At 39.5% G+C, this 27,289-nt stretch overlaps 1 protein-coding gene across 1 annotated transcript in view; it reads left to right on the top strand.

The window, feature by feature from the left end:
* The first annotated feature begins 815 nt into the window (after positions 1 to 815).
* COL21A1 (collagen type XXI alpha 1 chain) overlaps positions 816 to 27,289 on the top strand; it is a 100,072-nt gene continuing 73,598 nt past the window's right edge. Inside the window, exons 1-2 of the mRNA XM_071547821.1 lie at positions 816 to 871; positions 25,983 to 26,102. Coding sequence (XP_071403922.1) covers positions 26,015 to 26,102 — 88 coding nt within the window. The 5' untranslated portion in view covers positions 816 to 871; positions 25,983 to 26,014. The remainder of the gene's footprint in view (positions 872 to 25,982; positions 26,103 to 27,289) is intronic.

Below are 27,289 nucleotides of genomic sequence, written 5' to 3'. Positions count from 1 at the left end.
GTGAGGGTCACCAACTCCTGTCTTTAGTAACTCCTCTCCATATATGAAAGTCATGTACTCACTGTCTGGTCATCCAACTCCCAAAGACAAAATATTCCCACCAGTGTGTCTCCTGGACATAAGTCACTGAGACTAGGACTCGCAAAAGACAATTTTCCCTTTACCTGGAAAAGAAGTGCTGGATGATGGGCAGGAATTTATTCAAGGTATCCTTCTGGGCATTGCCTTTGCAGCTGCAGAATTTGATCGGGATCCCTCTGTGGCAACACCTTGCAGCATGTGCTGTCCACAGGGGCAAGGGGGAGGGAGGCATTTCAGTACTGAGTGCCAGTAGTTCTGGATGGACGGAAAGAGCTTCTGCATCTGAGCTCTGCTATGTATGATGGTACTGCAGACACAGAGGAAAGGGATGTGTGATGATTACTGGAGATTTGTGGGACAGCTTCACTTAGTAAAGGGTGAAACCACATGTGCAACATGTGTCAGGAGTGCTAAGGAACACGGCAAATAGTACCTAATCTTGCAGTAAACTCCCCAAACCAAGTACTTCTGAAATGAAAGGGACATCATCACTGAGCTACTTCAGACTACTGGCCTGCCCCTCTTGCATCCAACACTTTGCTAATCCCCGGTGCAGCCGGCTATCGGGATGGTCTTCCAGACCGGGGAAAGCCTATGAGACCCCTGTACCGGGGACCGTGCGGGACGGCGTGGGTGGCACTTTGGGCGGCAGGGGTGCACTGGGCGCGGGGCTGGCGGGGGCGGCGCTGCCGGCGGGGCGGCTCCGGCGGGCGGTGCGGGGCCAGGGCGGCCGCGGCTGGGCGGGCGCGGGGCAGAGCCGCGCCACGGCAGCGAGCGGAGCCTGCGGCAGGTGGGGCACCGCGGCCGGCGCAGGGCGGGGAACGGTCGCCGGCAGGTCAGCGGGGCTCCCGGGGCGCGGGGACAGACGGGCTGCCCGGGACCGCATCCCGGCGGGGCTCCCCTCGCCCGCGGGGCGGCTGGAGGAGCAGCCGGGGAGCTGCACGGGCACGGGCAGGAGCAGGAGCAGCCTCCGGGGGACCTCTACTACCCCTCCGCAGCCGGGTTGCCCCGCGGGAGCCGAGCGTGGGGACCGTGGGCACCGGAGTGTCGTGGGGCTGAGATAAGGAAGCCTGTGCCTCCTTCTTAGCAGAGGGATGAAAACGGACTGCTCCACTGATGCGTTTTTGGTGGTTTTTTTTTTTTTTTTATTTGTTTGGTTTGGTTTGGTTTGGTTTTTTTCAACGTGACTTCAGTGCGTGTAGCATACTGGACTAGCATGACAGGCTTGCTTAGTTTATTGGCACAAGATGAAACATTTATATCCTGCTGTGTCCTGTGCCGTACAGAAACCTGATTTATGCTCGTACCTTGTTATTCTTGCACAAAGTTAATGGCTTTGCGTATCAGCTTCTTCAGTAGTGTGTGGCAAGAGAGTAGAGACTTTAGAAGAAACAGTAAAGTTAAAGAGTTTGTAATAACTGCAGTTATACTTGCTTCTGTACCTGGAAAGACATATTTGTGCTGTGGGCCACTTATGATTACTGCTATTCAGTTGTGTAAGGCTTAGAGGTACATGGTACTGGCTGTGCTGAAAGGTTTTGGTCTCTGATTTGAGGGTTTCACGTGCTGGCAAATCAGTCCACTGGTTGATTCTGAAAGTGCTTTCAGGCACCTGAGAAAACCTTGTGGGTCTGTTACAATTAGCAAACTTGGAAATTTTTCTCAATCCCGATTGATTGTGGGTGTGCTTATTATATAATATCACTCAAATATTTTTTCCAATGCCTAATACCGAGCTAAAGGATGAGTACAAAATATTTATTTGAAGAAATGTTTTAAGTAGTTTTCTTGGGAAATTTTGTTTTCAGCATGAAGATTTTGATAGGATACAGCATGTCAAATATGTGCAAAATTAAGACTAATGTCCTTTGGGGCTGCATAACAGGAGTGTTACATCTGTTGGATAGTTGTGACTTTGGGATCTGTGTCTGGTATCAGTGTTATTTGGGATTCCGGACATCAAAGTTCCAGCACAGTCTCACCAGTTACAGGAGGTGAGTAGCAAACGTGGTCAGAGATCTAGAGAACATAACCTATGGGAAAACAGTGAAAGAATTGGAGTGTTGCAGTCTAGGAAATCAAAAACTGATGAGAGATGTGATAAAAATCTTCAGCTGTGTAATTGGTTGCTGAAGGGTGGTGGGAAGCAAATTCTTCTCCATATCCAGTGGAGACAACAAGAACCAGCATGCTGAGCTGTGCAGGAGATGTTTGGTTAAACGAGTAGAGAAAGTCCTGTTGTAATTATACAGGTAATTGAGCATTGACTGTTCAAACAATCACCAGAAATCTTCAAGACAAAGGTGATCGCGCCTTCCTGTTATTAGAGACATTAAATGACCTCTCCAGATCCCTTAAAGGCTCCAGGGGTGGCAGAGGCTATCAGAAGGTCAACCTGTGAACTCATGATGATAATCATGCATATCAAAGAACCAGATTTATAAAGCAAACACAGTTCAGTAATTCATTTATAGTATTTCACTCACATGTCAAACTTTTATACTAGATTTTGTGATTATTTCTGTTCCAACTGCATTTGCCATTGAAGTCTAAGAACAGTTGTGGATGACCTGCTCAAAAATATCACATCTAGATTTAGTACCATCACAATTGGTAGATTTGCTTATGGGTAAGTTTTAGGAGATTTCAGCTTAGTTTCGAAGTGCAGTTATGCTAATTGTATCACATTATTTCCTTCAGATCCTCAGTGTGACTCAGGCAGTCCATGAGGCAGGACTATTTTGTTTGATTTACGTCTGTCTTGGCTGAGATCGCTATACTGGAAATTACTTGGAATATAGTTCAGTTCTTAAACACACTTTGAAATGTGTAGTTGGTCCTACTGCATTTAACAAGGTTTTTCCTGGTTCAGCTATTAGCCCAATCAATTACAGAAATAGCTGACTGAAGTGAGACTTGGTGGTTTTGTTTCCTTCCCTCCATTACCTAGAGGTTTTTATTGCTTTGCTCAGTTTTTATTCTTTTACTGTGTTATTCTGTGTATTATTATTACAATTTAATTATATAAAAAATTCTACCATATTCTTTGCTTCCTGTAATTGCTTGTGAAATTAGCTTTGCAGTCCAAAAAAGGGTCACTTAAGTTTTTTAAACATCCTTGTTTTAAAGGAGTGGGAACAGACAAGACCTAATCTCTATTTCTTGGTTATTTGCTATTAATTGGTGTACTTGTGCTCTGCTTTTACTAAAGGGCCATTGAATAAAGCTGGTTCAAACTTTTTGTTGTCTTTTTGTGAAAAGAGATCCCTTCTCAATGCTTTTAGTCATCTGTATTATTGAGATGTCTCTGTTTGTGCCTTTTTTCTCTTATTTGAGCTGGCATGACCTGAGTTGAGCTCAGTATACCTGCTGAAGATGTACTGTTCCTGAATCATCTGCTGCTCCTGCCTTGTCCCAGAATCACAAAATATTCCCAGTTGGAAGGAACCCACAAGGATCACTGAGTCCAGTTTCTGAGTGAGTGATTCATACAAGCATCAAACCCATGACCTTGGCATTATTAGCACCATGCTCCAACCAAATGAGCTATCTCAGCTGCTTTCCATTACACCCACAGTGGTGTGGCAGGCTAGAGTGCTTGAAGATACTAAGTTGTGACCTATAGAATGTCTTGCTTTTGGTTTTTATGATGTCAGAGTTTTCCTGAGTCATCAGAAAGGACAAATTTTGTCAAGGCACAGCAGCAGGGGCTCCCTGTGGAGGGGTAGCAAGGATGGCCCTGGCCTGTCCCACGGCCCCAGCCAGGAGCAGATGGTCTGGAGTGCACCAGGTACCTCTCTGGGACTGATGGCCCTGGGGGGGCTGAAGTGGGGTCCTGGGCTGTGGGAAGGGACTGCTAAAGGCGTTAGTAGTCAACACATTTCAAAGATTCGCTGCTGCAAATTTTGTTTTGAAAGTGTGTGAAATCTACTCCTTAGCACAGTAGTGGATACCTGAAGTATCTGAAGATGTGGGTTTTAGGAAGGCTGAGCAGATAGAGACTTGGAAGGCCAACTGTGCCATTTATCCCAGGGTGATAGTCAAAAGGAGACTGTTGGAGAGTTTATGTCCCCCAGTTACACAAAATGGCATAACCTCTAGAACTGAAATTTTTTGTGATAGAGATACATGTGTGTGCTTCAGCACTCTGTCTTTGGCTTGCCTATGCTGGAGTAGGTGGGCATGTAGGGCTTGATGGCTGCTGTGCATCATCTGCCTGGAGAACCCAGTGCATCTCCTTGATCACCCTTGGCAACCCAGCTCACTTCTTTGGATTGGAGATGGCTCCATCGGGCAGGTCTGCTTGTAAATAGCCAATGCTACTAGTTCAGAGTAAAATTTAGGTGTAAGAAGAAAAATGTTAAGGAGGTTGCTACACTGTGGCAATACACACTGCTTTGTTAAATAAAAAAACCCAAAACCACAGATATTCAAGGCTTGACATTTCACTGCTTTTGCCCATAGAAATAGGCTGAACCTTGCAAAACTTCTGTGTTGCTTCATTTAAAACTGGACTGTCTGCAGAGAAATACAATATAGGGTAGAAAAAACTTAGATCTGTGGGTGGCATAGACAAAATGGATTGAGAGGCTTTTTGCTTCTCTCTGGTTTCTGTGGACTGAGGTACTGTAAGACTTAGAAAAGAAACTTTTCCAAGTTGCCATTAATCTGCACAGGTATTGTCTTAAAAGCAGCACTGATTGACTTAGCCTTCTAGGGTAGATGTCAGGCACACTATTCATGATTAACAGCAGATAGAAACCAGGGAGATGAGCAATGTTGATCATACTGGATAATACTGTGAGTGGAAATAAGAGTACAAAGTAAATACATGCCAACATTTTGGAATTTTGTGTGATTTATACCATTTCACTGTTGGGTTGACTAACTGATCTTTTTATCAGTGTGCTTCATGCTGTAGTAAAACAGGCTTTAAATAATAGAGAAGTTTATAGCTGCTCTAAGTAAAACACACAAGCACTGGAATGAGTAAATAGGAATGTGTACATAGGAAGTGCTAATCAGCAGTTTGGGATGTAGCTCTGCCATCCCCATATTCTATGGCATAAATAAAATCTACTGGTAGAAATGGACTACTTGCTTACAAGCATGCAGGTTTGTGTATGGATGTAAAAGATGCTGAATGAAGAAGTGATCATTGGGGTTTTGTATGTTTTAATTGGGAAGATTATCTGAGAGGGCTCTAAATGCACCTGTCTGGATGTGGCATATCCACAGCTGTATATGTGCTGCGTGACAAAATTTTTAGGGTGTTTTTGATACAGAAAAATGCCTCAAAATAAAAAACTGCTAAGAGACTTTTTTATTCTTTTAGCAGCAAAGGTATTTATTAACAACATTGGAGGCAAGCCAGTTCACACTGGGCAAAATGTTGCCTGGCTTGTTTGTGTAAAATAAGCCATTTATACCATTTTGAGTTCATAGTTTCACCTTATAATTTCCATTTTACTGACTGGGTGAAATCTTGGGTGGAGCTTTCCTTTTGGCTTGAAATTTGGGTAGTGGTCTTCTGACTTCATCCCTTGGGTAGTCCTGAAACATCTTCATCATTGTTGGACTTAGGCCTTTTCTTTGTTCAATGACATGACCTGTCAAACTTGTAAAATCTTGGCTTTATCTCTACAAAATCTTGGATCTTTACCATTTCATCCTATTGAAGTGTCTATTTTACCTTAATTTATGACTCTTAATCCATGGTACACTGGTCTCTATAATTGCTAGACAGTGCACACCAGAACAAAGCGACTCATCACTTCATGTTATGCTTTATGAGTTAGGTGTTCTTGCTATGCAAGCAACACTTTCCAAAGCAGAATTAGAAATTTCACAAAACTAGGGGTTTTTTGGACCCTTTTCTCTTTCAGTTTTAAAATTATTTTATCTGTACAACATGCTAGAAAAGTATCTTTATCCAAGCTGTCTTTAAAAGGGAGAAATCAAGTTTTGGAATGAAGAGTATCCCAGCTTCTGTGCTTGGAGAGTACATTAACATTGCCATTTGATTAGCTCAGAGTGGTTTTGTATATTATAAAGACCACTTACTGCATGCAAAGCTATTTTTGGTGTCATTTTTTGTATTTAGTCCAACTTACCAAATATACAATATTGATTTGCATTATCCAAAACTGTCAGCTCTTTTCCCTTTTCCTTTGTGTAAATCTGCAAAGCCATGGTGATGATAAACCGTGTTCTAACTTGCCTGAACTCATTTGTAACCTACATCAACAGAAAATGGGGAAAAAAACCAAAATCCCTGAGCTCTGGTGTGAAATTAACCCAAAAAGTTTTAAAGCATGCCAGCTTGTACTTTCCAAAATATTTTATAACAGTCTGTACTTTCTTCATTAAGTAGAGTTAATGATTTCCAAAAGTTTTCTTTTAGGTCAGAACTGTTTCAACATATAAAAATGTGCCTAATTAAGGTGAATTGAAGACATGTAAGTGAAGAGTGCTGCAGTTAGGATAACAGCAAGAGTACTCTAGGCTCAGCTTTTCACAGACACTTGGGAAGTCTTTGTTGTCAAGAGTACCTTGTACTTCTTTTGGTCTCAGTAGGTAATGCCAATTCTCACACCCTTATGAGCTCCCTAACTCCACAAGAGCTTGTAGTATCATATGTGGAGAGGTCAAGATAACTTTACATAGTTCTATCAACAGTACAGTTTATTAAAATACCAGATTATTGAGCTCAGTTTAAAATCTTGAGGTATAACCCTTGCTTCACTAAAGTGTGCAGAATACTGTGAACTTTTGCCAAACTAGCAGGGGAGCTGTCAGGAAGGGATCACATGGTCCCATGATGAGCTTTCTAGTGATGTGTATGTTTGAGGAAAATGTATGAAGTGGTACTCAATTCTTTTCCTGATATCATACACTGAAAAGTTCAAATTATAAGTGCAGTTAGAAAAGTATCTTCTGCCTTCAGTGTCCCCAAATATAGTAATTTGTTTTTCTTAGTCTTTTAACCACCTGGCATCTCCTGAGTGTCTCTTTTGGAGCTGTGGTCCAGTCAGACTCCATTAGACAGCAAGGCTGTTTACATTACTATCTCTTTAGTCGCAACTCTCCATGACCAGATCAGCATGTTCCTCCTTATTTACACTTGGGATTTGTCCCTGGTTTTCTATTGTTTCCCCTTTCCTTATTGCACATAGAGAAGATAGAATAATACTGTCAGTAAAACAAAAAGGCAAGGGAAAAATAATAGCTCTAGTGTCCCATGTGGAGAAGAGGTGGTAGACACATCTGTGCAATGACAGAAAGGATGGATGAATTATGTAGAACACAACTTGATGATGGAAGAGGCAGGAGTGGACCATGCAGAACTGTTAGAATTGTGAATTCATTTATTTCTCAACTGTGGGAAATGTTTCAAAACAAAAAAAGTACTCTGTGGGAAGTGGCTCCAAAGTCAGATTTTATGCCCAAGCCAAAAACCCAGGGGAAAGTTACATAATGTTAATTTTCATTTTATCAGAGGTTTGATTGCCTCTGGAAGGTGGATTTGAGGTGTCTCCAGCTCTTACAATCTTAGCCCTGATAGCACAGGACTGTAAGGGGTAAAGTAGGTCACTGTTGGCAGCATTTAAGCCAAACTGAATGTGAGTGTGTTGGTAAGGAGCTATGTGCCTTCTTTGTCCATGTGGAGTGGTATCTGCTTACTAATGACATTTCCATTAAGAGGGAACAGAACTGGGTGAGTGAAAGGGAGAGAACTTCTGGGGTATACCATAAGATTCACTGCCAAGTGAGGAGATAGAACAATATGGAAAAGTACAGCCAAGAACCTTGGAGCCAGAATGCAGCCCTTTACTTCATAGCAACTTAAACATAAAGGAAAGTTTATGTGGGAATGCAGTAATAATAAAAGGTAAAAATAAAGGGTTAATATGTGGAGGGAAATTTTCAGAGACAAAATACCTAATTATCTATCTTACTGAAAGCAAAGTGAAATTCTTACCTACTGAAAAGAAGCCTTCTTTATCTTTCAGAAACTATCATTTGCAGAGAAAATGAGCATCAAATGGCAAGCCTAAGAAAACCAACCAAATATATTAAATGGCTTTTTTTTCCAGCTCTGTCTGGAAGTTGAGAGAAATAGAAAAACTTGGAAATAAAGGCAATGAAGACATGTACAGGCAGTTTTTTCATATGTGTGAAAAATCAACTTGGGAATCTTTCAGGTCCTATGTCGAATGACACAAGCCATGAGAAATCACTGATGATAAAATGTATATAAATGCTGGCAATATATTAAACTCTGAAAAATATACTCTTGCAGTACACTAGAAGATAAAAAGATAAAGAATTTTTGTCTGTTTTACCACCATGGAAAACAATAAGGGGTAGGGAAGGAGAAGAAGATTTGCTGAGTAGGAATAACAGCAAATTCTTTTTAAAGGTCCTGGACAATGGAGGTTTATGTTTGTTATTCCCTGGTGAATTTTCAATGAGAAGAAAGGAATGTAATTGTGTGCTTCTGTGATTAAGTCCATTTGCTGTGCAAAGAGGCCCACATGGCCATGTCGTGCTCATGACTGGGCTGAAATGAACATTGACAACTTTTGCCAAAAAAGAGGAGGGAAGCCAGAATGCAGAGGATTTCATTAAGGAGCTCAAAACAGAGGACAGCTGCACCTAATTTTCAGAAGCACATAGTTCTCTTTGAGGAAGCCAAGCAGTACCAAGAATAAAGCCTAATTTTTATTTCTTAAAGAGTAAGGGCCTTACACTTAGTTATCATTTATTTTCCTTTCTAATCTGGATTTAAATAAGGTATCTGCCCTCAGAAGAGATATTACTAGCAAAGAAGAATTTCTTCTCTGCATATGCATAAGTATACCCACTTTTGCTAAGTACTGGCTATTCATGGTTTGATGGTACCTGACAGTAGGAAGTAAAAGGCATTCAACAAAACCATCCTGGAGCTGTCCAGTACAGAGCATTTTCTTTACAGAAGACCTGATTCTCTCTGCTCTTCAGCACTTGACTTCATGCAGTTTGGATTTTTTTCATGGTTCACTCTGTCTGATCTTTCAATAGACCTGGGTGATATATGCCTTCTGCCCCGCAGATTTACTTATAGGATGCCTTTGAAAAGTTGGAGAACTGCAGGCAATGAAATCACACTCAGAAATCAAAGTGCTATGAAAATTCTGTTACGTGGTGGCTGCAAACTGCTACACTAATAGCAAAATAGAGCTTAAGCACTGATTGTTGACACCTGAAGTAAATATATAATCGCTTTAAATCATTAACCTGTTTTCTTGTTTGAATAAACAAGAAGTAGCTTTTCTCTCCTGGAAATTAATAGGCCAAGGTGTCGAGAATGTTTTGATATTGTGGAAAATATTAATATTTATTATGTCAACTCTTAGAAAATATTCCTACACAACTTTGTGACACAGATATTTTGACAATTTTTTCCTGCAGTGTTTGTTTTCTATTTTTGTTTGCTTATACCTTTTTCACTGATTGATATTTTAGATCTGTTTTTGTTTTATGGAAGTTTATTTTACAATATGGCTGTAAAGAAACTGGCTTTCTATATTTGTTTATTCCCCTTTTTCACCTTTAATAATATCTGAGAACCAATAATAATGTGCATAGGTAAAGTTCATATTTAATAAGCCTGTTCCAAAACATACAGGACAGCATTTGATTTTAAAGATCTAGAATATCAGGCAATGCTTGTGGAATATGTTATAGTTGCTATTTGTTGTGGCTAAACTATAGATAAAGTGAGTGTGAATTCTGATAAATTATAGAGTCCAAATAAAAACTGAGAATGTAATCACACATCTGATAATAAGGTTCAGAGGCAGGAAAGTCCATGTTAGTCAGGGGATAAATTCCTTATAGTTTTTTAAGTAAGAGAACAGTATATACTACTTTGCACACCATCTTTGACTGTTGATACTATATTCCAGAGATTCCTCCAAAGACACTTGGTTTTGAAGGAGATGGCATTAAACAAAGTCATTCTGCAACTGTAGATAAACATATGAAATTTATTAGCTTATTGTGTGGAGTATCTAGAATCCTCAGACCACTCATATAACTGTTGTGGCCTTAAAAGACCTGCAAATACCACCATTTTTGCAGTGGCATATATAACTTCTGTAAAACAATCCTGAACGAATTAAGTTAGCTTTCCCATACAATTCAATATTTTGTTAGTTTTGTGTTTTGTAAATGTATTAACAAAATTGGCGGAATAGAATTTCAAAGAATACTTCTTTTTATTTCTTTTACATGAAAAGCAGTGTTAGGTCGAGGTTTGAGCACTGCATATCACTCTGTAACTGGAAATAGCATAGCTGTTACTTAAAGTTTTAAGTTGCATGATTTAACATGCATGCTTATTTATTTTGATGACTTCCTGACTTATTCCATTTGGAGGCCCAGTCATACAGACAATGCTGTGTGTATTTAGGCCTTAATGCAACAAATTACGGTCCAGATGCAGATTTTATAAACCATTGAGATTACTTTTTTTTTTGAATGGAAGCAGTAGTCTATCTAATCACTTTAAGCTGAAGAAGTCACGCTGTGTCTATACAATGATCAGCTTTTTCTAAACCCACAGGTGCTTGTTTTACTATTTGCAGGTAAATGCTGTATTTATTTTACATTTTTGTGTTATAATTTACGTATTTTTTATACTTCAGCATAGAATATAGACAGTAATATACTTTACTGAAAAGGAATTTGTCCATCTGGCCCTTAGTATTAAATTCTGTACAAAATTCTCTATATCCTCTGGTGCAGGTAAGGTAATATTAATACTGGCTTGTAGCCAATACCACACTTGACAGCTTCTTTAGGATCTTCCTATTCAAGATGTCTCTGAGCAGAACTGTAGAAATGTCTCTCTGACACTCACTCAGTGATGCTTTGTAGCACTGACAGTCAAGACTTGCCTGACAAAGGCTGTGCCTAACTCAGACTTACCCTTCACCACCAGGAGGTTGCCCTCTGGTACAGAGGCTTCAACACCTCTCAGTCATACCATATGCTTACCTCTTTTGGGTTGTACCACAATAGGCACAAGCAGCACCTCATTTTGTAACTAACTATTTTGCACCAAGTATTTAAAAATTAACTGCAGTAAAAAGTGTAAAACCCTGTTATTACCTCCAGCGTCTTCAGTGTTCTGGTGATAAATTGTCAGACTCTTGGGAATGCTGGCAGAAGATTAAGAACTGGACATAATTAGAAAGGATCACTCCTAAAAGGGAGGCTGTGAAACCCCAAGGTCTGAAGAATGTGCTAGTAATGCTTTTAAACCATGACTTTTCATTTACTGTGAGAAATACAGATTGGAACTGATATTTAACAGATGGCGTTTATCTCGACAAGCCTTCTTTAAATGAAGACACTAAGACTGCATGCATAGTGTTTTTGTCCAACTGTATAATCCTTAGCTTCTAGTGCCAGAATAAAACCTGGAAGCACTGTCAGTTTTTGCTCTGGAACACTCTGATAGTCAAGATTTTTCATTACTGGGAACACAAAATATATCAGAATTCCCTCTTGTATATAAATTCATCTTTGTAAACAAACCTGAAATCTATTAGTTTTCTAAGAGCACCAGTTTGACATTTTCTAAGAGTACCAGTCTGACATCTAAAAAAACCCAAAAAACCTCAAGTTAACTAACTCTGGAATATGTCTGAAAATGTGTCTGGCATCTTTAGAAATGTCAGATTTCTGGGACAAATAATAACCTATTGTATTCCTTTCACTTTTTTAAATTAAATTTGTATTAAAACTTATGATACTATAAGAATTGCTTTTTAAAATTTGTGGTATTCCTCTGAAAGGTAAGTTGTACACTGTTTATTCAAGAAAGCGCAACCTATACTTTGTTCAGGCCTGTCTGATACTGTCAATATACAGTGTAAGCAACTCGTCATAGGTCCTAGTAAGTGTGCCATGTTGTTTTATTCATGCTTTTGTAACCTATATTAGTGACAGTAGACATCTTAATGGACTTTATGGAAAATACATTGCACATGTTGTATGTTTCAAGATATAGGAAGTACTTTGGAAAATTAATCTTAGCTTTTGAAAGAAAAAAGTGTTGCCTAAACTGCTGTAACCTCTAATGGCCATTTAATGCACCTGTTGCTAATTTAAGTCAAGTTAGCTGATGCAGAAATGTGATACCCTTGAATTATTAACAAATTCCAGGCCCTTTCGTGCCAAAAAGAAGCGAAGTGCAGAGCTTTTGCACTGTTCTCTTGAACAGAAAAGTTGCAAGTGGAATGGGATGAAGGAGTCAGAATACATTCATAAAACCATTAAGGTTGGAAAAGCAGTGCCATGGAAAGGGAGCTGAGGGTCCTGATCGATGGACAGTTGAATATGACTCAGCCGTGCCCTGGCAGCCAGGATGGCCAACTCTCTCCTGGGTGGCATCAGGCACAGCATTGCCAGCTGGTCAAGGGAGGGGATTGTTCTGCTCTGCTTTGCACTGGGGCAGCCTCACCTTGAATATTGTATGCAGTTTTGGTCACTGCAATATAAGAGAGTAATTAAGTTATCGAAGAACATCCAAAGGAGTGCAATGATGATGATGAAGGGCCTGGAGGAGAAGCCGTATGAGGACTGGCTGAGGTCACTTGGTCTGTTCATCCTGGAGAAGGGGAGACTGAGGGGAGACCTCATTGCAGTTACAACTTCCTTGTGAGGGGAAGAGGAGGGGCAGACACTGATCTCTTTTCTGTGGTAAACAGTGACAAGACCCAAGGGAATGGCCTGAAGTTGTGTCAGGGGAGGTTTAGTTTGGGTATTAGGAAAAGATTCTTCCCCCAGAGGATTGTTGGGCACTGAGCAGGCTCCCCAGGGAGGTGGTAACAGCCCCAAGCCTGACAGAGTTCAAGAAGCACTTGGAAGATATTCTCAGGCACATGGTGGGACTCTTGGGGATGGTCCTGTGCAGGGCTAGGAGGTGGACTCAATGATCCTTGTAGGTTCCTTCCAACTTGGCATATTCTGTGATTCTGTGATCACGAACTCGAACACAGCACCATCATCATGTTCATTGTTAAACCATGTCCTCAAGGGAAAGTCTTAGGCTGTTTACTGTATGGGTTGTAGTATTGTAAAATATAGAATCTGTCAGAGTAGTAGTCTGTGGTTGATCTTCTGGTAAATAATTACTGCTGAAAAGAGGGAGAAAAGTGCCTTACTTATTCTGGTGCCCTGGTCAGAACCTAAGAGGTGTGTGGGTGTTGAGTGCTTATGACTGCTTGGGATACTGTTTGCGGAGTATAGAGCGAATCTCATCCCTGGGGGCCAGATAACTCTCTGACCCATATGTTGAAGATTTCCACATAGATGTAGAGTGGGAGGAAAGAATTTTCCTTCTTGCCATGAGTAACTTAGCAAGATGGAACAGGATGCTGCCTTTCACCCCCACTCCATTCTTACAGTGCCAGATTATGGGGAATTTTCTGCAATGGCTGAGGGATAATTTTCTGCAGTTTTGAAAACTGAGATTTCTAAGAATTTTCAAGTGTGTAACAAACCTGTCTGTTGGAATTGTTATAAAATCAAACAACTCAGTCTTGAAGATAGTTCTCACTATACCCTGGAGATCTGGAGTTGCACTGTCATACTATTAAAACCTAATTAGTGAATGTCTGAAGATTAAACAAAAGAAGTGGCCAGCAGCCCAGATTGTCTGACGTGAGACAGAGGAAAAAGCAAACATATAGGAGGTAAAAGGTTAAAGTAGTATTATAGGGTTCAGGGGCTTTTTCATAGAGATGAGATGGTACTTACTGTTCTGTTAACTTAGTAGTGGGAGAATCACTCCCCAGCATCACCAAGGGTAAGGCTCATCATAAAACAGGAATGTGATATCTCGGCAGTTGGGATACAGTGATGTATCCAACTACAAGGTATCACATCCGAAAATTCAAGCACACAAAGACACGTAGGGAATATTTTTAATATGTTAAGAGAAATATTGACTGCTAAACAATGAAAGAGAAGAGCTAGTTAATCATGAAAGAATTGCATGGAATGAAAGGGCACTTTTTGAAAGTGGAAAGCTGAAGAGCTGGTGGATGTCTCTGAGAACAAGATGAATTCCTTCTTAAGCATGTCTGAGGTGTCAGTAAAAAAAATAGTGTTTTGTCATTGCCGACTTCAAACTGGAAGATGTTTGGTAGGTGTCACTTTCAGGACATGGTTGGATATTTTATGCATGTGATAGGGAGTTGGGGAGTAGCTGCTGGGTGTGCTTTGAATACCCAAAGCATGGGATGAACTCTGAATATCCAGACTTTGTCTCTTTGTTAGCTGTCTGCTGATCTTGTTGCCAAGAAGAGAGGTCACAATATGTGGGATGACAATGGCTGTCTTGAAGGCCCATTCTGCACTCCAGGGCAGCAGGAGGGCAGGGCTGTCTGGACCTGCTTTCCTCACCCTGTTCCCGCTCTTTCTCCTGTCTGTTCTTTGTCACACTCTCTTATTTTCATAGTCCCTGTCTGCAACAGAATAGCTCAGAAAAGCAAGTGGTTTGGAGAAGGGTGATGTCCCTGAGGGATAGGGGCCATGCACTTCGAGATCAAGTGCCTTGGAAACTGTATTCTGAAGAGTGAGGAGGCCTACTGGAAAGAAACTACAGAGATACAAAAGTATGGAGGTTGGAAGGGACCTCCTGGCATTGTCTTTTCAAGCCACAGCTCAAAGGAGACCCAGTTAGTGTAGGTGGGCTAAAGCTTGAATAACACAAAGATGAAGATTTTGCCAACTCCTCTAGTGTCTGGCCATCTTCCTAGTAGAAAAGAAATGTTTCCCTTTTACTGAATTGGCATTTTCTGTGTTCCCACATGTGCCCATTTCCCCTTATCATTCCACTGGATGGCGGTGGAAAGAGTCTGCCTCCATCTTCTCTAGACTTTCCCTATAGGTAGTTGCAGATTGCACTAAGATCATCCTTCGGCTTTCTCTGCATTTAGGTAGACAGCCTGGGGGTGGGGGAGACAAGAAGAGACACTGATTTTATTCCTGTCTCCCTCTTGGACTCCCACAACCCCAGAACAGTACTGACCAGGACTACTTGCAGCTTCTGCATCCTCACTCCCTGCACCCCAGGAGTGCTCCAGAGTCCTTCAGATATCTCAGCTCTAAGTTCTCTGTCAGTTACCTGTAGCAATGCCCCTAACTCCCTGCCCCTCTTCCCCCCCGGTCCCTGCAAGGAGCTGGATTATTTCATTAAGAGTGATTCTTTAAATAATCTGAAAACAGGCTTATTAGCAGACACTAAAGAATATCTACAACAGCAACACTTCCTAGATCATCCGGAGTAATCACTGTCATAAGTTTATTCTATGTAGGTTACTTCAGAGATGTTGTTTTTGGTGTCATTATTCTGTAGATAATCACATCAATACACACTATTGCTCCAGGACTGGGACAAAACAGACTGGTATGTTTAGATGTGTGAAGTTGTATGAGGTTTGCATGGCCGTGTTTTAGTATTGGGGCCAGAGCAGTGGCTTCTCTGAGAAGGTGCCAGAAGTTTCTGCTGGGCCTGACAGATCCAATGCCAAACTACACCAAGAACAGAGCCCTGCTGACCAAAGCTAGGCCCATTGGTGATGGTGGTAGCACCTTTGGGTGGGAAAAAACCTGTGCAGTGGCAACTGCATCCAGAGAGAGCTGTGAGAATATGTGAGAGGAACAACTCTGCAGACAGCAGGGTCAGTGAAGAAGGAGAAGGGCAGAGGTGCTCTGGGTGCTGGAGCAGAGATTTCCTTGCAGCTCATGGTCAAGACCATGGTAAGGCTGTTCCTCTGCAGCCCATGAAGGTCCACAGTGGAGAAGAAATCCACCTGCAGCCCATCAAGGACCCCACTCTGGAGTAGGCAAATGACTGAAGGAGTCTGTGACCCAGTGGGAAGCCCACACTGGAGCAGACTATCAGCAGGACCTGTGGGCCCATGGATAGAGGAGCCCATATGGGAGAAAGTTTGCTGGCAGGGCTTGTGACCCTGCAGGGAACCCATGCTGAAGGAGTTCATGAACTGCAGCCTGTGGAAAGGACTCATGCTAGAGAAATTCATAGAGTACTGTCTCCCATGGGAGGGACCCTGTGCCAGAGCATAGGAGTCTTCCTCTTAAGGAGGAAGGACGGACAGAGACAATGTGTGATGAACTGACTGCAACCACCATTCCCCATCCCCCTGCACCTCTGGAGGAAGGAGGCAGAGAATTTGGGAGTAGTCTTCTTGCAGGTGTAAAACAGCTGGGCATGGCAATTGTGCATTCTTTTAATTTTTCCTTGGGATCATACTGCACGTGTTTCTCAAAGTACCGAATTTTGGATGTACTTCAAAGGTACATCAAATTTGTAGAGCAAATGCTTATGTTTTCCCCTTGAAGGATGAATGTGCTAAATTTCTTTTTTCTTCCCTCAAAAAGCTATTTAAAACTCCCCTGAATGCAATTGGAATTCTTTCAAAGTTTTCACTAGTTCAGGTCCTGAATTCCTCTAGAATTTCTACTATTTCCATTCCTTCAGCCATCACAACCTCCTTTGAAAGACTTTTCAAAATTTTCAGTGAAAACAAGGCTAAGTAAAAAGAACCCTCCTGTTTAAAAAACATAGAATTGGAAAATGTAGAAATCCTTTTTATCTGTTTACATTTTGTAATTCTTCTTGGTTTAATGTCAGGGAATTTATATATTGTTGTTAAAATGCTGACATATAATCAAATGTTTTAGGGGCCAGTCTACATCATTATAATACCTTTCTCTGTACTCTAAAGGCTGTTGTACTAAGTTAAATAGAATAAACATCCATTCATTCTTTTGTGTAAAACAATAAAATTAAATTTTGATGCTTGAATAGATAGTTTAATCAGCTTTTCCTGTGGCTATGGATTGCTATTGAAAAGTGAAATAATAATCAGATTTGCTTTTTTTTGAATATTTCTGGAGATAAGGCAAAAAGAGACAGGACAGTTAAGAACCGCAAAAACTAAGCTTTTAAATAAATTTTTGAAAACTTTGACCAAAGCATGGCATTATTCTTATCCTCTCTAGCATTTGAAAGTACTTAAATTAAAACTAATAATAGCATTAAGTATATTTTCTGGAAACAGACTTATGAATAACACTAATGGGCTTGGTGCTGGAATGCAAACCTGTTCAACTGATAAACAGGAGAAAGGAAGAGAAGAAAAAGGGAGATAGAAAGATATAATTTCTATTTCTGATGCTGGTCTTTACTTGAAGGAGGCAAATGAAGCCCATGGACTTATTCTTTCCTTCATATAGTAATCTTACTTGACATCACCTGTTGTGTATTTCTTACTGCATCTTTTGTTTTCAAGGCAAATGTTGCAGTCATCATTTTGCAAATGACATCTTAGCTAAGCCAACTCTACACTCCCTTTTTTAAAAGTGAAGAGCAAAAATAAAAAGATGGAAAGAAAATAATTGTAAGGGGAAAGGAAAGAAGCAGGTAAGGAGCTCTTGGCAGAAACACGTGTCTGACATATCAGGACCGAACTAAGTCTGGTAGCACTGCCAGTATTTCTGAGTCCTTGGCTGTCTTGCTTTTCTGAGAACTTTGAGACCACAGCAGTAATGGCTGAGCAATTCGGTGTATCTCTTGTCACCTAGACATGATCCTAAAGTAGAGTTTTAATTGCATTAGAAGTTGTTACTTGGATTCAATTCATTTCTCTGTAGCCTTTATGCCTCTTTTTTATCACCACTTGTTAGAGATTGTTGTACCTTTCTCACAGGCTTGAGCCAATTTCCACAGTGGTTTCATTGCTAAATATAATGATAGGTAATTATATGAAATTATTTTATATAATTTCTAGTGATTGTATTATGTGCCCAAATGACTGTTTTCTTTCTGTTTACCAACAGTTGTCACTGGCCCAATTGAATACTACATTCATTAGTGCAAAAAAAATGGTCTCCCAAATTATTGCACCAAGTATTTGTTTGTATTAAATAGTTTTCTCTTTTTCCATTTGGTAACATAGATATACATGTGCACACTCAAAATTCAAACTTTTAGGTTTCCTGTAACATTGGGTTGAAACATTTCTTACACAGAATCCTGTTATCGCATGTGAGGTTAATTTCAACTGTACAATTTGAGTGTCAGATTTTACTCTATTGATTAGCTGCTTTGTTTACCTTGGGCCCAGCCAAGGAGGGAAATTTCTGTGGAATCTCAAGATAGTTGATAAAGAGAGAACAGCACAGGCTATTCACAGGCAGGATGAAATCATGATTTCCAGGGAGACTTCAAATTAATTTATTGCAGCCAGAACGCTGAGCTGCCAAGTGTGGTTGCTTACATAAGTCGCCCATCCTATATTGTTTTCCAGGTAGTCATGTATCAGTTCAGTAGCTCAAATGCTGTGGTAAACCTCCTTTTTCTTTATCCTGTAGTAACTAATTGCTGGCTTTTGGCACAGCATTCTCTTGGAGTGGGAATAAATCCAACAAAATGCAAAGTGCCAGAATAAATTGGATTTAAAATTACAAGTCTTCAGTGACTTCAGACGTTGGAGCATGAATACAAACTTTCTCTGCTGTAGACTGAAGGAATCTGTGTGTTTGTGTGCTTTACTGAATCATATGAAAAATAAACAGTCAGCCCATCCCACTTAAGAGAATTATTTGCTTTCATCAATATGTCTTTTTGCTTGGGTTATAATATATATTAACTGCTTACTTTGGTCTTCAATGTACAGCATTGAAGTTGACGTAAAGACTTCATACACTTGATACAAAACCTTCTTTCCAAAATCTACTAAAAATGTGTCAAATCTTTGATTATCTCTGCTCCTTTATATGATCTGCATAATACTTTATGAGTATATATATATATATAAGCTACAAATATGAAGTCTTACCATGTAGTATTCATTCTTGTGGGTTTTATTTTGTTTCTATTGAACACCTCTAATCATGGAAATTGTAATCATGTTGGAGAATAGTTGCATTTAAAGTACTGGCCCATTGGATTTTTTTCTTGCCTATCCCTAAAATATCTTCTGGAGTGAAGATTGAAGTGGTTTGCATTATCAGTAGTTTCAGAAACACTTTTTTGACTATTAAGTCAATGATTTTTAATAAAACATTTAAATTGTGACTGTGGCATAAATGAATGAAATATCAAAAATAATCTTGAAGTAATTGTTAGTGCCTTTATTGAGTTTTGAGGGAGAAATACAAAATGATTGACCAGCAGGAACAGTCCTAGCTAATACATACTTGAGGAACCACGGAGGTGTATGTGGAGACAGGAGAGACTGATTTCTGAAAATGTGGAAAAGATGTGTTGCTAATGTTTCTCTGAGGTTTCCAGTGTTCATATTCTGCAGGTGCTTGGACATTCACTTTCAGCTAGCCCACGTTGCTTTGCCATCAAACCTGCAAGCTCCCATTGCTGCAGCCCTAGACTTGATATACTCACTCATCTGTAAGAGGTCTTTGCCTACATTTGTACTGATGTGTCTCACATGTTTCTCCAGCTCTCTTTGAAGAACTCAGTCTGTCTATCAGGCAGGCTTTTAGATTTTTAGAGGGCAAACAAAATTATGTCTGTTACCCTTGCTACTGTCGTAAAAAGAAAGATAGCAAAGGTGGGGGAAATGTGATGGACAGCCCAGGAAAAAAACCCATTAGTCTTTTCTTTTTAAGGGAATCCAGGCAATCCTTTCTGCTTGATTTCAGGGTTAGGAAACAAAATATATCAAACTGTATTCTGTGTGCTTTATATTGCCATGTATTCTTGCATAAACTTAATACAGCTATTGCTTAGACAGAATGAAACTCTTTTACAACTACTTTTCATTGTCGTTGCACTACTACTAACTGTTAAAAAAACCCTGAAGAAAACTCATGATATGTTGAACTTAAGCACATAATTTTCTTTCTTGATTCCTCTAAATAAAAAATGTAGTCATATATTTAATGTTGTAGAACACTTCTGGTATGAACTTAATTATACTGCTGATTACGCAAAAATAGTTTGCTCCAATATAGAAACAGAAAGAAATAGTAGGAGGGATACTGATGTACTCATCACTGTAGGACATTTTATCTAATTATGTGCAATCTTGCATTTATGTTCTTATATGTTGGCGCAAACCGAGCCTAAATTTATGATAGTTTCACAGCCTCACCCTTCCCAGGAACTGCTGTTATTCTTTTAAATGTCTGCAAGTATAATAACGTCATTAGTTGTACCCACCAAGAAAAATAAATGGAGAAGAACAAATATGTGAACAACATGAATGAAGAATGGGACTGAAATCCAAGAAGAAATAAATATAGATTCAGATGAATTACTTGATAAAAGAAACTGACTTAGAATGAGCTCATAGACTTTTTGAATGCTTAGGACAGGCAGTATAATGTAGAGTTAGGAATAAATAGTTAAATGTAAGTTGCCCTAAGATTTTATTTGTAAAACCCATTAATTTGGAAAATGGAGAGAGCAAATATAAAAAAAGGTAATGCAATATTGCATTACTTTTCCACATTATTTAATGCATCTTAATCAGAATTTTCAGGGTTACTTTTCTCTTGCTTCTACAGTTGCTGTAGTAGTGCATAAGTTTTGGAAATGCAAAGAATCTCTAGCATGTCCTTTCAGTCATTATTGTTGTAATGTCTTACTATTTGTCCCTTTGTATGTCAAACCTAATTATCTCTAGTTAAATTGTGAAATGTTTATGCAGTGATGCCATATGAAAGGTGTTAATTTATACTTGGAAGGCTACATAACATGTATAACCTTTAGTCTGGCTATTTTCTCAGAATGCTGGAAAGGTTATAATCATACCATTCCTGGCTTTCTTAGGCAGTAACTGGCAATGGGAAAAAGTTAAGGAAGGAACTCCTCCTTTGAGTGTAGTTCTTCAGCAAGAAATCTTTATGCAGCAGAGCAGCCAGGGTTCTCAGAGAAAAGAAATATGATTCTCTTTCTCTCCATTCCTCAGTTTGAATAGTGACAAAACTGCACTCATTTTTGAGTAAACATTTTTGATTCTGTAAAACTTCAAAGTGCTCTAAATGGAAACTTTCCTCAGAGAATATTCCTGCGAAGAAAAAAATTATATATTTGTCTGGTCACTGAGAAATTGTAGCACCCAGAAGACAGCAAGAAATAAGTTGTAGGAACTGTGCAATTCGTTAATGCTGCCTAAAATGACACAACATGTGGGTGAGTTGATATATCACCAATTTACAAACTTCACTGAGTTTTCCTCCTGTATGTGACAAAACCTGAATGTGCATTGGGGAGGCTGTCACTTGTCTCTGGCCAAGCACTCACAGGGCATGAGCAGCTGCAGCCAGGTTTACTGCAACATCTTTCTCTGCTGCCTTTGGTGAAGACAGAAATAATACTTTACCATCTCTGCTTTGATGGAGACCAGCTACTCCCCAGCTGGTCATGGCTCAAGAATCTGATGCTTAGAAACATTGCTAGGGCTTTACCTTTCATGTACTCTGAGATGCAGAGAAACTTGCCTGAGTCTTCATGAAAATCACTCAGAGATAACAGGTGTACTCTACAGCCCCTCATTTCTGGGGGTCAGAGTAGAGGCTTTTACATAAACTGTTAGTTATCCCTCTGTCTGAGATTGACCATTTTACCTCAGGGGCTGTTTCCACTCTCTCTAAAGATCCCTTTTGCTATCAAAGTGACACGTAAGATACTGAGGTAAAAAGCATACAGTGAAAAGAATGTCCATCATGAGTTACAGTGAAAGTTCACTCAATCCAGTATCCTCTCTCAGTTAATGTCTCATAGACTCTTGTGACTTTAATTTAAACAATTTTGTGGAGTTGGGAGATAGCCAAAGACCTGCTGCTGCCACCATATGCATCACCAGAGTTACAAAGCCTCTGGGTGCAGTGCACTGTCCCACTAAAGGTGCTAAAGTTAAACAGCTGTGGAGATGCCTTGAAAAATACAGTAACATGCTATTTCTCTACTAGTAATCTGTCAATCAGCAACCCTTTACTTGAGCTGGATGCAACAGTGTGTATTTATTTAGTAACCCTGTATGGATTTCTCCTCCATGAGCTTCCGTATATTAAAAGTGGTTTGATATAACTGAGAGGTGGGAAAGCAATTTGTTATATTTTCCTGGTTACATTTGGTAAAAGCCAAAGGGAATAAACTAGAAAAAGACAGGGGCTAAACATTTTATTTAAAGTATTCATTCCTGCTTTGAGTTGTGGCTTTGGTTGTTTGTGATTTTTTTCTTTTTAATGTTTCCTGTATCTTAGTCTAATATTATAGAATCATAGAATATCTCAAGTTGGAATTGGCCCATAAGGATCACAGAGTCACAGCTACTGTTTGCAGATGCAGAGAAAATAAGGAGCAAATGCCTTCCCTGCACAATCTGACCCAGCTTCTACAGCTCCAGCAGCAAAAGGTTGGGGCAAGGATCCTGATTTCTTGTAGCAGTCAGCAGAGCTCTCAAGGGTAGAGAACAAAGCAGTGAGCACTTCCATGGACAACCACAGAAACAACATTCTTCTCTGTTTCTCTTAAAAAACCTGGAGATAGTAGCGACATGATCAGCAGAGAGGAAATCTGGCTTTTGGCAATATCAGTGGTCCTGAACTGATATTGGTGGTGACCTCTCAATGGTGGAAATAAAACACTTGGACAAGTATTCTCTCTACTATCAAGTACACTTCTGTTGCCTGTTCAATAATTACTGTGTTGACAAGAAACAGAAATTTAGTCTCTGGAGCTGTTTTGACAACTGTTTTGATTGTTAATATTTCAGTGCTATATTATTATTTTCTTTCAAGTAAAGTGAACGTTGTGGAGTTCCTGGAATCCTCATTGGCTGGTTGCTTAAGTTTTAGGTTTACCCTTTTAATTTTGGTTTCTATTAGTAAGTCCAATTTGGACTACTAAATAGTTATTTGACTTTATATTTAAAGCAAAGTTCTCAAGTACAGGCTTTGATGTAAATGAAAAACAGAAGGATTCTCAAAAATAGATGGAAAAAACGATCTGTTGAGGGAATACAATTTGGTTTTGTGAATCAGATAAGCTTGTTTTGCCAATTATTTCACTGATTCTTTTTGAGAAATGTAAGTTGGAGCATGGTTTTCACCAAAAGAAATCTTGCTGTGATGGTTTCATTGCTTTAATGTCTTTCGACATTAAAGACATACACTGATGGCTGCTGTAGCATTGCTGATGCTTTCTGTACTTCAGGCAGTACATAAATGCTGCTCTCACATGTAGCTCTCCCATTGAGGTATTAGTGTTTCTGTGGAGCAGCTCCTTCCTCAGAGGCACAGGGGCTTCCTTGCAGCCCCTGCTTTCCCTTTCCCACCCACCCACCTCTGAGCAACTGCCTCTTTTCTGTAGCTTCTGTCATTTCTGTGGGAGGCTCATGCCTGAAGGTACCAGTGGGTATGTGCTTGCTGAAGGATGAGCAGAGATGAAAGGGTCCGGTGCTGTTCAAGGAAGGCATTCCTAATGGTTTCTGCAGGGTTGATGAGAGGAGAGTGGTGCCAGCAAACAGGATCCCGGTGTCCCGGCCTGACCTCGAGTGTCTCATGACACAGAGCACATACAGGTTCTGTGCTGCAGGCAGCGCATTATTAAAATATTTTTTCTAATTTAGCGTGCTGTTTTAATTGAATAAAAATGTTACAATATTAATGGTAGTTGTCCATGTACTCTTTTTAGTGAAGATTGATGGCAGTGAAGTCACTAAGTTGCTTGGGTTTTTTGGGTCCTGTCTCACAGACCCCAAAGTGCTTCATCTGGTTGCTCACCCATTCTGATGCAAGGTAATATGAATAAAGTATGAGGTTACCTTGCAACTACCTGTAACCTGAAAGAGAGATTTAATAACAGAATAACCATCTCTTTGTACTAGGAACTTCAGAGGATTATATTAGGTAGGAGTAGCATTTCCTGGAAAATCACTTTTGTGCATTTTTTGAGGTTGTTTGTAGAGATTTTTATTTTTTGTCTAAATGGAATGAGTGCTTTATAAACAGTGGAAAAAGCAAAGCAGCTGACTGAAATGCCTTGGTAAATCAACTTACTGATTTGTGGCATGTCTTCTATTTGGCAAACACAGATAATGAATCTACCATGAATGAACATGACATTGAATTTACTACCTCTCTACTTGCTATTATCTTGGCCCCAGAACTATGTAATCCCTTTTTCTCATATCATTTTCTGAAAGATCATGTCAGGTAGATGCATTTTTAGAGGAAAAGGTTTATGTTTAATTGGTGTAGAATTTTGTTTCAGGTAGCAACTTATTGGCTGCTTGATGGCTGCTCAGCATGTTAAAATGATTAAGTGGCATTCTCTTCAGTTTACTTCTTTAACTAGTTGTGGAAAAGAAAATGGTTTCTTATTTCCATTTATCTATTTTTTTCTCCTAAGAGGCACTTAAAATAGGCATGCTGATTTGTGTTTTGGTCACTACAGAGGTTTCAGAACATCTGCCAATACCTTATTACTGGTCATGTGGTGGGCACCTGGTCTATCTCAGGAGTTCAAAAGTGAAGATCAGCAGTATAAAAAGGACAAATACACACAGTTTTCATTCCTCCTCCCCTTCTTACCACCCCATCATGGATAGATGACTTTTAATTTTGTTGTGTAATAAATACTGTAGTTATTTGACCTTTTATGTGGATGTGTAGATCATTTTGTTGTAGGCATAAGGTTTATGACTAAAAGAAAAAAATATGAAAAGAGAAAGAGGCTTGGCCTTATGCAAAGAAAGCATTTCAATTCTAGGAAATGGGCTGAAAAAACCAGCAAGAATGTTAGTGATAAACTTGCAGGTAATAGGTTAAGACTAACATGACTGACAAAGCAAAGTCTTTTTACATCTAGTCAGAAGATTAAATATTCCTCTTCTGGCTAGATGTAAAATACTTGCAGTAGGGACACTGAAAGGCAGTGAAATCTATTGACCTTAAAAATTTCATTTTACATTGAAGGATGAGAGGAGAGACTACAGAAGAGATTTGTTATACTTTTTTTCAGTCTTAAAATTAATGGATCTCTCATGCAGTAGTCCAAAAATGTGTCTTTTACCATTATGATACTTTTTTTTCCCAGTAAGCATAATGAATAAACATGGCTTAATTTAAGTAAATTGGTCAAATAATATTTATAACAGCAATATGAGACCAAAATTGCATATTTACTTCAGAGGGCATTATAGATCATAAATCACGTTAACAAAGGAGACATAAACAGGAAAAAGTCGAAAGTTGAAAATGTATATAATTTATGTAATATAGGCTGTTACAGTACACAGTCTATAGGGCTTGGTTCTGATGGGGAAGGGTTGGGGCTTGCTGACACCCTGACTCCTGGGGACAATCTCAGTCCTGGGATACAGGAGTGGGAATTGCACCATGCTCCCTGAAGTAGCCAGCTCTGTGGGTTGAGACTGAAGTAACACTTACCCACCAGTACCTGATACATAAACACTTGCTGTATTTTGGATCAGGCTGTCAAGTCTTTTGATAATGGCTGCAGAATGGGATGGTGTTTGGACAAGTGTGATTGAGAATATAATCTACTTGTGAATGTGCCTAGCAGGATAAGTGTCTAAAATGTTCCTTGGTGGAAACTCAGCTTCCATGGAAAGGCTGGTGAGTGTTGTTGAGTTTAGAATCTCAGTTTTGGGCTTAAATGCCTGACTGACATTTTTTGGGTCAGTGGTTCATTGCAGGGTGGTCAAATCTGGACCTGCAGATTTGATTCAAAGTTATTCTTCATACACAATTTTTAAACTGCAAAAGCTTAGATTTGTTTTGTAATAGAATAACACTGTATTTTCTTTTCATTTTTCCCCATCTAGTTTTATCTTGAGACTTTGAGAATAAAATACACATGGCACAGATCGTAACATTTTTTCAGATGCTGTTAGTTCTGCTACTTCATGATTACATCTCAGCTGAAGATGGGGAAACAAGAGCAAGTAGGTCTTAATTTTTGCATTTCAGATAAGGGCAACTTCAAAGCATGCCTTGCAATTTTAGTATCCATTTTAATGTCCACATGTATGCTACTGTTGATGGTGATTTTCTTCCACAGTAATTTTACTGGTGAAAATCCTATAATATGTGATAAATAAATAACTTATTTCTTCTTTGGAAAGGGAATATCTTGGAAATTTCCAAGCAGGCAGATGGAATTGTAAAGCTCCAGTCTTGATTTAAAGTTGTCTGTTGGGTATTTGTATTTTTTTTCCTCCAGAAGTCATGGTCTGAATAGTTTAATGTTATGTGAGAAACTAAATAAAGAAAAATAAAGGTTCTGTGAGAGGAAGCTGTGATAATCCCGGTTCTGGGACAGACTTTCATGCATATTCTTCAAGATTAGCATCTCCAACTCCATCAAACCATGTTTTATACTCTAAATCTGGTTTATAGACAATAAAACATTAAAGAAAGATAGCTTTTTAAAAGCAAATGTGACTGAATAAAAAGAGTGTGGAAGACTTTCCTCTGGATATGTATACTTTCAGGGTAAGTCTTTCTCCTCTTGTTTTGCTCTTAGTCCAGAAATTTTCTGTATTTTACAACAAACTCTATAAAATTGCTTTTCACCTCTAGAAAGACTATTTTTTTCAGTCTACCTGCTCTGAGAGTATCCATCAAAACAGATACTCAGCTTTGAGCAGAGTCCAGTGTTGAGTTCCTTCCAACTGAAATTACTCTGTGATTCATATCCCTGGACCACAGAGCGCAGCACTCCGCTCACCACTTACTCCATCTTGCAACGTTTTTTCTCTTCACCACCACCTGTGTTGCAAAATCTTCTCTCCAGCAGACTGTGGTACCTTAATTTCAGCAAAGGTGAAATCTTGTCCTGGCTGGCAATGTTTGTAGGCAGATGTCAGGACTAGACAAAACCCTCCTTTCTTGTGATGAAACTGCAGCCTTTCACCAAGTGGAAAGCACAGTAGCCCCCATGACCTCATGTGCCATAAGTTCAAAACAATTTCTTCTAGTTTTGTCCATCTCCTTGGCACCTCTTGTGTCAGTTATTGAAACTTCTTTCACAGCCAGTTGAAAGTGATTTTCTCCTTTAGAGAGTTATTCCCTCCATCTGAGGATGGGCATGTAGAATGGATAGGGCTTTCCTACAGAAATGCTTATGTCA

The sequence above is a fragment of the Pithys albifrons genome, chromosome 2 (assembly GCF_047495875.1).
Source record: "Pithys albifrons albifrons isolate INPA30051 chromosome 2, PitAlb_v1, whole genome shotgun sequence".
In the NCBI taxonomy this organism is placed as follows: Eukaryota; Metazoa; Chordata; class Aves; order Passeriformes; family Thamnophilidae; genus Pithys; species Pithys albifrons.
The sequence above is the reverse complement of the archived record's forward strand: the minus strand, read 5'-3'. Positions and strand labels throughout refer to the sequence as shown.